This window comes from Diabrotica undecimpunctata, chromosome 8 (genome assembly GCF_040954645.1).
Source record: "Diabrotica undecimpunctata isolate CICGRU chromosome 8, icDiaUnde3, whole genome shotgun sequence".
Taxonomy (NCBI): domain Eukaryota; kingdom Metazoa; phylum Arthropoda; class Insecta; order Coleoptera; family Chrysomelidae; genus Diabrotica; species Diabrotica undecimpunctata.
Window position 1 is genome coordinate 5,943,219 of NC_092810.1, and position 12,720 is coordinate 5,955,938.

The 12,720-nt window shown below is 34.5% G+C and overlaps 1 protein-coding gene across 1 annotated transcript in view; it reads left to right on the plus strand.

Annotated features, from left to right (window-relative positions):
• LOC140449201 (protein Wnt-5b-like) overlaps nt 1-12,720 on the plus strand; it is a 314,387-nt gene that overhangs the window by 238,000 nt on the left and 63,667 nt on the right. The window contains exon 4 of the mRNA XM_072542370.1: nt 3,813-3,993. Within this exon, the coding sequence (XP_072398471.1) occupies nt 3,813-3,993 (181 nt within the window). The remainder of the gene's footprint in view (nt 1-3,812; nt 3,994-12,720) is intronic.

Sequence of the window (12,720 nt, forward strand, 5' to 3'; positions counted from 1 at the left end):
GGCGGGATTTTCAATGGGGGCGGGATTTTAGACACTTGATCAAAGAGACTCACACTGATGCGACAGACAGAGGTGACTGGCACGCATGAAATCGAAGCAGTGCACGATAGTCGCCGTTCTTGATGCGCAATCGTTATTTATTTTCTGGACGACCCACGTATTTAATGTAAATGTGTTACTAATACAAATAATAAAAAAACTCACACCAATGTATATCGCCGATTCAAATTCAGCTGGTGATTACTTTTAACGATTCTTTTTTCAGTAGTCAGAAGTTTGGGCTTGACTCCACCTAAACCACGTCACCATTGACGGTATAAATGGATCGTCCTCTGTTCCCAGTGGCAGTACTGCATTGGTTAGTGATTAGTAATAGTAGTATCTGGAGGCTCGGGACACTAAGACCTTGGAAGCCCTGAAGAAGACATCAAAGAAGATGTCGAAAGCTCGGCACAATGATAATCTACGCGGTTCAACCCGGAAGACTGTTAATTTTAATTATATGTCATATAAAGAGAAAGAGAATTAAAATATAATCATGTTCCATATAAAAAAACACAAGTTTTATTATATCTCAGTAGTGAGATCCCCTAAAAAAATTTTCGTGTCCACTGAAACTTTCCATAATATATCTATCAAAAATTCCAATAAAGTTTTTTAAAACTTTTCTTAATAAAGAAGATATAAAATCCTGCCGTTTTCGAAACTTTTCAATATAGTTCAGGAAATGAAGCTCGAAAAAAGTTAAAACCTCGCAATTTTTTCGTCCTTCATGGATTGAGTTGAAATTTTAACAGGAGGTAGGTAATAGCCTAAGGATCAAAATCTATATCGAATCGAAGTGCGCTGAAGGGTTTTAGGGGTGAAAACTACCCCTAATTGTCAAAAATTATAAAATAACATATTAAACCTGAATATGGGTAAGTTTTGGTTTGAATTAGTTAAATAATGATTATTTTATACTTTTGAATAGAGTTTCATCATATTTCATCCCTTAAAAAGTAACCCTTGTTAGAGATCAATGTAAAAAAATTACTAATTCTAAAAAAATGATTTCGCCTTGGATCGATTTGGATAAAAATTTGGATTTAAGCTCAATTCACCCGCTGCTTCATAGTTTATGTCATGTCGACGAACCCTGATTGTTCTTAGGGGTGAAAACTACCCCTAATTGTCAAAAATTATAAAATAACATATTAAACCTGAATATGGGTAAGAATTGGTTTGAATTAATTAAATAATGATAGTTTCGTGCTTTTGAATAAAGTTCCATCATATTTCAACCCTTAAAAAGCGACCCTTGTTAGAGATTAATGTAAAAAAAAATAGTAATGCTAAGAAAATGATTTCGCCTTGGAACGATTTGCATAAAAATTTGGAATTAAGCTCAACTCATCATCTGCTTTATAGTTTATGTCATGCCGATGAACCCTGATTGTTCTTAGGGGTGAAAACTACTCCTAATTTTAAAAAATTGTAAAATAACATTACAAATCTTAAGATGAGTGAAATTTGGTTTGGATTAGTTAAATAGTGATTTTTTATACTTTAAAATACAATTTCATAAATTTTCAACCCTTAAAAATCAATTGTTATGAGTGCTATAGGTGAAAACAATTTTTTGCCAAAATTTTGCAACTTTTCAACTTTTGAAAATCACCCTTTACAACATTGCAGTTTTTATAAACTAATTTAATAGATATAAATTGAAAAAAGTAGAATCAAATACAAAAAAATTTATCAACATAAAAAGGCACCATATATTCTTATACATTTACATAAATAGTTGAAAATATTTACATTTATAGGTAAAACAATTATAATATTAATTTTATTCGTCATCAATTACATCTTCATCGTGATCTATGTCATCCTCATCTTCTTCAATTATTGGTGGACTATTATTGCACCCTTCACCTGAGCACCCAGAACAAGTAGAGTTACAGTATAAACCAACTTTTCTGCATCCACATGAAACGCCGCATCCTTTTTTGCATTGGCAGAAAATAATTTTCAAAAGTTCATCGGGTGCAGGTTGTTTGTTCATGCGTACGGGTAATAACAAACCATCTTTGGAATACCATCTTTGGAATACAATCTTTGGAATACAAACACTTTCACTGGAATACAAATACTTTAAAATACAATCTTTGGAATACAAACTTTGGAATACAATCTTTGGAATACCATCCCCAATCTGTTGATCTGATATTTTCATTGCCAAGCCACTGTTGAATTTGGTAATAGCCTCTTTTTGAATGCTCATCTAAGGCATCAACAGTGGGCAGAACGGATGATAGCTTAACCGCACAGTTTTTCGTTGTAGCTTTGATGAACTGTTCGTACCGCATCTGCTCGAGAAAAGCTTCCAAATCTTTTATTTTTTTTAACTTGGTAAGCAGATGTTTTATTCTGTTGTATGGGATTTCAAAATAAGAACGCTTAAAATTTCGAATGTATAACGCCCCACTACCTAATATACCGGTTTTGTAGATTATTATGCTCCGAAATGTACTGTACTATACTAATGGAATTTTCCGGAAAAAAAATTAATTGGTTTTTTTAACGTATTTCCTTCATTTTTAACGATAGAGTGTTTCTTCAAAAACGATTTTGTAGCGGTTTTTAAGGGCTACAAGGATCTGTGAATTAAATCTTTTTGGAACACTTGGTTTTTAAATGGGGTGCGTTTAAAGGGTTCGAAAAAGATGGTGCTTGATCGTAAATCAATGCTTTAAACGGCTATATCTCGCCAAATATTCATTGTACAACAAATCTAAATAAAGGAAAATTTTAGTCATTAAAAAGCTACAATTTAGTACATTTCTATTTTTTTCATTTATTCAGTATTTTCGGGGATATTGAAAAAAAGAAGGGTAAAAAATATGAAATTGTAAATCGTTTCTCGCTTTAAGCTGTACTTTTTCTAAAACTAAGCATTTTAAATGGGTCAAACTTCTTGGATATATTAACAATACATGTACAAAGAGAATTGCAGAAGGGTGAAGATCGATTTTAATTATGGGGGTGGTTAGGGGGTTGTTTTCATCGATTTTTTCGTAAAAAAATGAGGTATTGACCTTATTTTCATCATAACTCACTCAATTTTTGAGCTAGAGTCTTTTTTTATGATAGGTCTATTTATGCTCTTTAAAAAAGGTTTTATGAGTTTTCTTCCAAAAATGCATCATTTTCCCGATATTTGACTTTGAATCTTTTAAATTTGGCATTTGAAGAAAACCGCTGAACATTGATAGGCCGTATTTCGGTTCCTATTATATCGCAAACACATTTTAAAAAATGAATTGTATTTGTCTTTTTAAAAGCTACAAATTTGTTTTCTACAATTTTTTTGATAAAATGCACCATTTTCGAGTTATTCGATTAAAAACGTCGATTTTTTCGTCTAAAAGTTGTTACTTTCAATCGCAAATAACTTGAAAAATATCAGTTTTACAAAAAAAATGTATAGAACATTTTTTGTTTAGAATCACTTTTTGAATCGAAACCTGTAGTTAAAACGCAAAAAAAATTTTTCACCCCCGAGATGGGGTGGCAACCACCCCCAAGGCTTTGGCGCACTTTGGTTCGATATAGATTTTGATCCTTAGGCTATTACCTACCTTCTGTTAAAATTTCAAGTCAATCCACGCAGGACGAAAACATTGCGAGGTGAAATGCTTCATTTCCTGGACTAATAACGGCCCTGTATCTCGCTAATGTTGAGAGCTATTGATGATTTTATTAGGAAATCTCTAAGATTCTGATTGTTTTTTTATTTTATTTTTACTAAACGTTTCTTTTTGTTTTAGCAAGTAGGGAATCAGCATTTGCTCACGCTTTAGCGTCTGCTGGAGTCGTTCATTCAGTATCAAGGGCCTGTCGAGATGGTCAGCTTACATCTTGCGGATGCTCACGAATGGGACGGCCGAAGGACCTCAAGAAAGACTGGGTTTGGGGTGGATGCGGAGATAATTTAGAATACGGATATAAGTAAGTGTTTTATAAAAAAAATGTTGGAGTTTTACCCTAGAATAACAGAGACACATAGAAGCGACATAGCGGTCCAAAAGCGTGTACCATTTTTGTATACGCATGCCCGATTCTGGTTGTATAACTGTCAAAAACACGTGCTTATTCTTTAATTCTGGTTGTTTTCGATAGTCCGTAGGCGTCTATGGTAAATACTCGACACAACAAGTGCATTTGACCATTTGTATAATTTATTTATAGTTAAAAGGTTATAGTTATAGTTTATAGTTAAATATATAAGTTTATAGTTATAGTTTATAGTTAAAAGTTTAATTTATATTTAAAATGTCTGGATATATTTGTGCGATTCGCGGATGTTCATCTGTGACAGGAAAAGGAATAAGTTTATTTAGATTTCCTAAGAATAATAACAGGTAATTACTATTGCTTTGTAATTATTATTAGTTATTACTAATTACATAATAGTATTGGTTTGACTTTCGAACAGTAAGCCGACGCCGACGTGTCTGTCCGAGCTATAAAAAAATAAACTTTGGTCTGCCAAGGGATACCTAGTTCAAAATGAAAACATTAAATTTGGTGTCTGTGCTATTTCTTTTATTGAAAGACGCAAGTCTCCGAAGGCTCAGGTCAAAAAATCAACAGATGGTGGCCAAATGTCGGCGCGCTCGAAGACAACAATACGAATATAGTATTTTTAAGAAATAAAAATATATAGAGGGTTTTATACACGAGAATATTTGATTTAAGAGCGTAGGCGCAAAATTTGGGGCAAATGTTTTTTAAATGTATTCATTTTTTTCGAATCCTGAAAAAACTAATAAGTATTTTTTAAAAATTTAAACGCAGAATGAAAGACCACATTATTACTGAGGGCCAAAAGTCCCCGAAAACTTTTATAATGTTTATTTTAATAAGTTACAGGGGTGAAAAAAAGAGAAAATTTAGTGTGATTTTTAATTTCAAATATCTCATTCAAAAAAACTTTTTGTTTATTCTAAGGGACTTTCGGCCCTCAGTAATAATGTAATCTTTCATTCTGTGTTTAAATTTTACAAAAATATTTGTTAGTTTTCTCAGGATTCCAAAAAAATGTTAAAAAGCATTGGCCCGAAATTTTGCGTCTACGCTCTTAAACGAAACAAAGAAATTACTAAAATGCTCAAACTAAAAATTGTTGGAAACATAATTAGACCGATAATTGGGAAAATCTTAAAATTCCAACAGAACAAGACTTCAAAATTGCAAAAACATGGTTGCAAATAAACAAACTTACATTAAATTATGAAAAAACTAAATAGGTACTCATCTACTTTTTGCTATATACAAAAGTTGTCTGCCAATTTTTAATTAGTTAAATATAAATAAAAAAGCGTAGGCGCAAAATTTCGGGCCAATTCTTTTTAAATGCAATCATTTTTTTTCTAATCCTGAGAAAACTAACAAATATTTTTGAAAAATTTAAATACAGAATGAAAGATTACATTATTACCGAGGGCCGAAAGTCCCTTAGAATAAACAAAAAGTTTTTTTGAATGAGATATTTTAAAAATCACACTAAATTTTCTCTTTTTTTTTCACCCCTGTAACTTATTAAAATAAACATTATAGAAGTTTTCAGGGACTTTCGGCCCTCAGTAATAATGTAGTCTTTCACTCTGCGTTTAAATTTTTCAAAAATACTTATTAGTTTTTTCAGGATTCGGAAAAAATGAATGCATTTAAAAAACATTGGCCCGAAATTTTGCGCCTACGCTCTTAAGAATTTATATTGTGTGATATGCCCACTGACTATTAATTTTCTGGTTGTTAGCTGTCATTGGCGGCTTGGCCACGTAACTTCAAAGGACTGTCGCTTCTCTGTGTTGGGTTGTTCTCTGGTTTTACTGAAATATACTGACAGATTAATTTTAATTTAAAACTAAAGTTTAAAGTTTTAGGATTTTTTCTTCTAAAATTAACTAGTAAGAACTGCCATAAATTTGGTATCACTTAATCTGGTTATAATAAGTGATCCCCGATAGTTTAACAGAGGACTAATTAATAGTACCCTAATAGGTTTATGATAGTAGTACCTTGACAGGAAAAGTTTGTTTGTGTATTGACAGCGAAAATAGCGAGACGTGTTTTATAGACAAATCAAGTAATATTTAATTCGCACTTTAATTTCAGCAGAATTATGCTGCTAAAAAAGGCAAAAAGATATGCGTATGCATTCTGTATGACGATGAATCTCCACGTGCCATATCAAAATTATCCGACGTTGGCGATCACCATTGCGAAGGCTTCTTGATCTGCTGCCACATGGAATAATTGTCCTGCATTAGATATCGCCAGATCTGGAATTTTAAATATATTTAATAAATCCTTTAATAAAATGTGTTTAGCAATGCTGACAATAACCTTTCAGAGTTAACGTGCGGACTATGAGTCCGCTTGTCGAATTATTTGTCGATTTCTGATGATTAATTATGATTTCGGTCGTGGCGTGCTCGGTAGCTTCAAGAGGGGATACTCTATTCAGTACAGTTGTTGTGAGAGTTGTCTGGTGCATTTAGTTCTGCTGCTATATTGAATTGCGGAACCTGAGTCAGCACGTTATACAAGTTTCAATTTTAAAATATTTTATTTCTGGAGTAAATAAAATTTTTTTATGTAATTTATAATTGGGAGTGATCTACTGATTATTATATTTTCTGTATAATTGATTGATATATACACTTTACAGATTTTTTGAATATGAGTTTTGAAAAGCAACAAGCATAATTCTGAGCCAGAAGTTGAACCTGACGATGACGATGCTAGTTTGGAAGGAGATGTCGAAGAGATACATGACAACGATACCAACATGGAAAAAGAAATTAGGGAGCCAATCTCAGAAGTCTTGAATGTTCCACGAAGAGTGCCGCATTTCATTGGTAACGATGAAACAACTAAATTGAAGAAACATGTAGGAAACCGCCGGATACGAACTCGCAGTGACAATTAAATGAAGGAAATAACTAGGGAAGTATGACAAATGAAAAGCGCATTAAAGATTTGGAGTTTTTTTACTGAAGAGATTTTGCAAACCATTGTAGATAACAGGAATATCTTTATTGAACTGTTTTCTTAAAATCTCAGTAATAAATCTGCAAAAAAGACAAATATCTTAAAACTTAGGGCACTATTGGGTATTTTATATATAGTTGGAATAACGAAAAATAACCACAGATATGCAGAAGATCTCAGACAAATCCGTTTTTACGATAAACGAACACGATTAGAGAGGCAAAAATATGACAAATTGGTAGCCGTAAGAGAATTCTTAGATGCGTTTATTCAAATGTACCAAAACATTTTTCATTCTTAGCATATACACCGTCGAAGAAGCTACAGAAAAACTACAAAATTCAATCAATTAAATCCATGAATGGACCAAAAAATGGAAAATTAAGCTGAATGAGAATTAATCGGTCCATATAAATTTTACCAATAAGAGAATTAATAATATTCCAATTAGATGCCTATTTCAACATCAGCAAAGTACTTGGGGATCACTCTTGATGCGAAACTTCGCTGGAAAGCTCACGTGCAGAAGAAAAGAGAAGAACTAGGCATCCGCTACAAGAAAATGTATTGGTTAATGGGAAGACATTCCTCTCTATCCATAAATAATAAACTCCTAATCTATAAACAAATACTGAGACCAGTATGGACCTATGGCTGCCAACTCTGGGGCTGTGCCAAGCCTAGTAACATCAAAGTAATCCAGATATTCCAGAATAAAGTGCTGAGGAACATCGTAGATGCGCCTTGGTACGTTAGGAACAACGACCTTCACCGGGACCTCAAGATGGAAGACGTCAATCAGATAATCAAGAAATTTGCAGGGAGCCATGAACAACGACTCCATCATCATGTAAACGTCGAGGCTATCCAGCTCCTCAACAATACGAACCTATAGAGAAGGCTCAAAAGAACAAAGCCTTTTGAACTGGTATAATGAGTGAGTGAAAAGCAGAGTAAAGTGTTGTGCGAGTATGCATGCTAAATTTAATGCTAGGTATTAGAAATAATAGGAAAGATACTAGTGAGTAGACACCTAATTTTAAGATTTCATTAGTAATTTAAGTTAGAAACAAATTGATAATTGGTCTTACTGACCAGATTTTAATGTAAGTACACTTCTGTGTCTTTAGTAAAAAAAAAGCATATACAACGATAGATGAAAAAGTGGAACTTTTCGTGGAAAGTGTGGCATTAGGTTAGGTTAGGTTTATGTCTAATAAACCTAATAAATACAGCATAAAAATCTACGCATTAGTAGACGCTAAGTTTCCTTATACCAGAAATCTAGAGGTGTACGTTAGACAACAGCCACCTGGCCCATATAAAGTTGATACGAGCAATATTTCCCTGGTTCCTTGCCTTTGCAGTCCTATGTCTGGTTCTCACAGAAATGTAACAATGGACAATTTTTTTACGAGCCTCAGCTTGGCCGATCTTCCTTTGAACGAACATCATCTGACTATGATAAACACTATGAGAAAAAACAAAATAGAGCTTTCACTTTAATTTACTGATCCTAAGAGACAAGAAAAAAAGTATGTTTTTATATTTTCTAGATGAATTAACGGGCAAGCCAGAAATCATCATTGACTATAATAAATCTAAAGAAGGAGTACATCTAGTTGATAAAATGTGTGCCGCCTACAATTGCCCTCGAACCACTCGCCAATGGCCAATGGTCATTTTTTATTCTGCAATGGATGTAGCGAGTATCAATTCATTTGTAATAAACAAAAATAACTCTAATAATATAGCTAAAATGTCTAGAAGGCATTTTCTAGAAGCTCTTGGTATGGAACTAGTAAACGATCATCTGCAACATCGATTTTTGAATAAACGTATTCTTAGATCAATTAGGTCAAGAATAAAAGAAATTTTCCGCATTGAAGAAGAAATTGCTCCAGCCCCAAATCCACAACCTTATCGTCGAGGTCGTTGTTTTTACTGTAGTAGACAAAAAAAATAGGCCAACCTGTACTGTTTTGGAAGAAGAATCGCTCAGCTTACACAAGTATGTGAGTTTTGAAAAAACAGAAACGTAAAAATGGAGATATAAATTTAAAGAGATGTTTAAATGAGGAGGTTTTTGTAGATACTTTTGGCTTAATTGGTCCGGGATATGAGGATGTGCGTGAGTGAATTGAGGGTCTGAGTGATGCACAGGAGTTCGCTTGTGTAAGATCAAATGGGAGGTATGAAAGAAAAGAACCATACTGGTGGAACGAGCAGCTTGAAAATCTGAGGACAAATTGCATGAGAGTAAGAAGAGAGTGTAAGAGGTTAAGAAGAGTACAAGCAGGAGATTTGGAAGAGAGAATATATGAATTAAAGCGAATGCATAATGAATACAAGATTAAGATAAGAAGATCTAAGAAAGAAAGGTGGAGTAACCTGCTTCCGGATCTCGAAAAGGATATCTGGGGGCAGGGCTTCAAGATTGTCTGTAGCGAATTGAAGGGGAAAAAGACACCCTATCTCCTGCCTGAGGAGAAGAAACTCCGTTTAATTGGGAAGTCTCTCCTCAGGTGGAGGATAGGCGTGAAAGGTTTATTGGTTTCGTAGATGCGTAACCTTTTACTGAGTTGGAACTCGGCGAGGCTGTTGGACGGATGAAGATCCGAAAGGTACCTGGCATATATGGAGTCATACCGGAGACAGTAAGATTCGCCGCACTAAGATACCTGCAGGTTTTCCTGAGATTGCTAAACAAACTGCTTGAACAACAGCAGTTTCCAACAATGTTGAAAGAAGCTAAGGTTGTCCTTATCCCGAAAGGTAGAGGTGAAGAGGAAGAGGTACAATTTCGGCCAATTTGTCTTCTTTGTTCGATAGCTAAATTGTACGAACAGCTTATAAAAGGCCGCCTTGGAGAGAGCTAGAAGAAAAGCATGCGCTGAGCGACTGCCAGTATGGTTTTAGGGCTAAAAGGTCCACCATAGATGCGGTCACAGAAGTAACCTCTTTAGTTACGCAAGATACAAAGAGATGGGTGGGTCTCATCCTGCTTGACGGCAAAAATGCCTTTAACACGGCATCATGGGAAAAAATCATGTCCAGGCTGAGAGAATTGGGCGTTAGTGAGTACCTTGGCAATGTAATTGACAGATACTTTACTGACAGGTCCATAAGAGAAAAACATACCAGCATCAGTTTATCGCAGGGTGTTCCGCAGAGTTCAGTACTAGGTCCCATCCTGTGGAATGTCCTGTACAATGGGATATTGAGGCTACAGGTGCCAAGGGGATGAACTCTTGTAGCTTATGCCTTTGATCTCGCACTGGTTGCGAAGGCGAGTCAGAAAATGCACATGGCTAATGTGGCTAACACAGAACTGCGTCGCATTAGTAGGTAGATCAGAGAGAACGATCTACAGCTAGCGCCTCAGAAATCTGAGGGGTTAGTTCTCAAAGAAAGCCGGGAAAAATCCTCTTTTCGCTTTATAGTGGAAGGTGTGGAGATTGCACCGGTTAAATCGATTAAGTATCTGTGAGTCTGGTTGTCGGAAGGACTAAGGTTCGGAGTACACATCCAAAAGACTGTAGAGAAGGCGAACCGAATTCTGGAGGCGTTTATACGACTGATGCCAAACATTGGAGGCCCAAGTAGCACCAAAAGAAAGGTGCTAAATGGAGTTTTCCAGTCGGTGGTAACCTACGCTGTCCCCGTGTAGTGTAGTGTACTGAATACTGTGAAATACGCTAAGCTGATGGAGACTTCGCAAAGGCAAATGCTCCTCAGGGTATCTAGAACATATATGATGGTTTCAAATGAGGCTATATATGTCATTAGAGCGATGATTCCGATTTTGTTGTGCAAAGAGCGAGCGAGGGTGTATGCGAGGAGGATGGATGGAAATGTAGATGAGAATGAAAGAGAAAGAACGATAGTAGAGTGGCAGAGTGCCACATCGAATGGGCGAATGATAGCAGAAATGAGCTTATTCCCGATCTGAGGCCGTGGTGGGAATGTAAGTTCAGGAAACTAGACTACTTCCTTACGCAGTTTTTGACCGGAAATGGTAGTTTTGGCACCTTCACAAACAGACTCGACCGACTGTACTGTTTGTGGGGTACCGGACGCTCCCGTCCACATTTTTAACTGCCAGAGATGGGCAAATGAGGGGGGAGATTTCGAAAGGCGAATGGGTTTCGGGCTGGATGAAAGAAACATGGTAAACATAAATTGAGAGGAGAGAAAGAATAGAGAGAAGTACATTGTCTGATTTCTGGGGTGATTAAGAAAAAGAAGCAGGAGAACAGAGAAGGAAATTAAACCAGGGATCTAAAATTTATCTGAAATTCGCGGACTATTAGTCCGACGTTTTGTGTACCATTCCGTAACGTTATCCCTGAAAGGTTAAAAGAATTTAATATGTTTTTTTATATTTTACCTTTTGAATGTTAAATTAGCTACCCAAAACGTTTCATTTCAGTTAGAAATATTTACTGATATCCCATTAAATTATGCAGATATAAACATCAACCGACCACCAGCTAACTTTATTTCATCCTATAAATTATATTTAAATCATCCTGATTCCTTCTGGTCCAGAATCTCGCATTTAAGCCATAAATCATAGTAAATTCTAGAATCTCTCAGTATTTCCAATTTGATACGGCTAAGCGCCCCCTGTAATAAATGTCATGTCCACCCCAGTCCATACGTCATGTTATTACCGAGACAAATCGCTAATCTTGTCTCACAGAAGGCTGGTTAAATCATTACAGCAGTGGCGCATGGTACAGAATTTTATCGGAAAATTAGTTTTATGTGTAGGTAGTATCTATTCTATGATTAACTGTTTTTAGAGATATTTTTTTAAATCTTTAACAGAAAAAGAACTTTTCCTGCTAGGATGAAATAGATATAAGAGAATAAGCAGAGACACTATACGTTAAATCAAATTTTAACTGTCTTTTTCTTTATATACAGGGTATATATTCGACTGGTATTAGCTAAACTAAAAAATTCCAGGACTGGCTTTGGAAAAATTAATTTAGGGATTCGTATTAAATATTACACCCTGTATATATTTTTTTTAAAATGCAATAAGTGATTTTCAAACTACATAAATAGCCAATGAAAACGACATATGCGGCAATGTTGTCGCACTTTTATTAAATTTTTAGTGAACGATCAAATCTTACCAAAAATAGAACAACCATAATGAAGTATCAAATTATAAGGTATTAATTTAAACAAATGTTATAAATTTCAAACATTTTAATTAAAATGAGTTCCTACAACATAATCTAATACGTAGAAAATTAACATCTTTACTGTCACTTTGTATTATCTCTACGATAGAATCAATTATTTTCAATTTTAAATTTTTACTCATAGATCGTATTGGGGCATTATTTTCAATAAATAATAAATTAAATTGATTAAAACGTCAAACCTCTTGTATGTGTTAGTTTTTGTTGATTGTAAATGATTAAAATTTTATGGCAAATAATAATACATTGCATCAACTGTACTAAATAAAAATAAATCTAAAAAAGTTTAAAATGAAGGTTGGCGTTGACCGTTTGACGTTTCTTGATATTTTATACCCATTGTCATTATTGTCATTATCAATTATTATTTATGTGTACAAGAATACATATTTCTTCTGTCATATCTACGTTAAGTACATTGTGTTAGTTTTGGTAGAGCTTTTGTTACTTTCGTTCA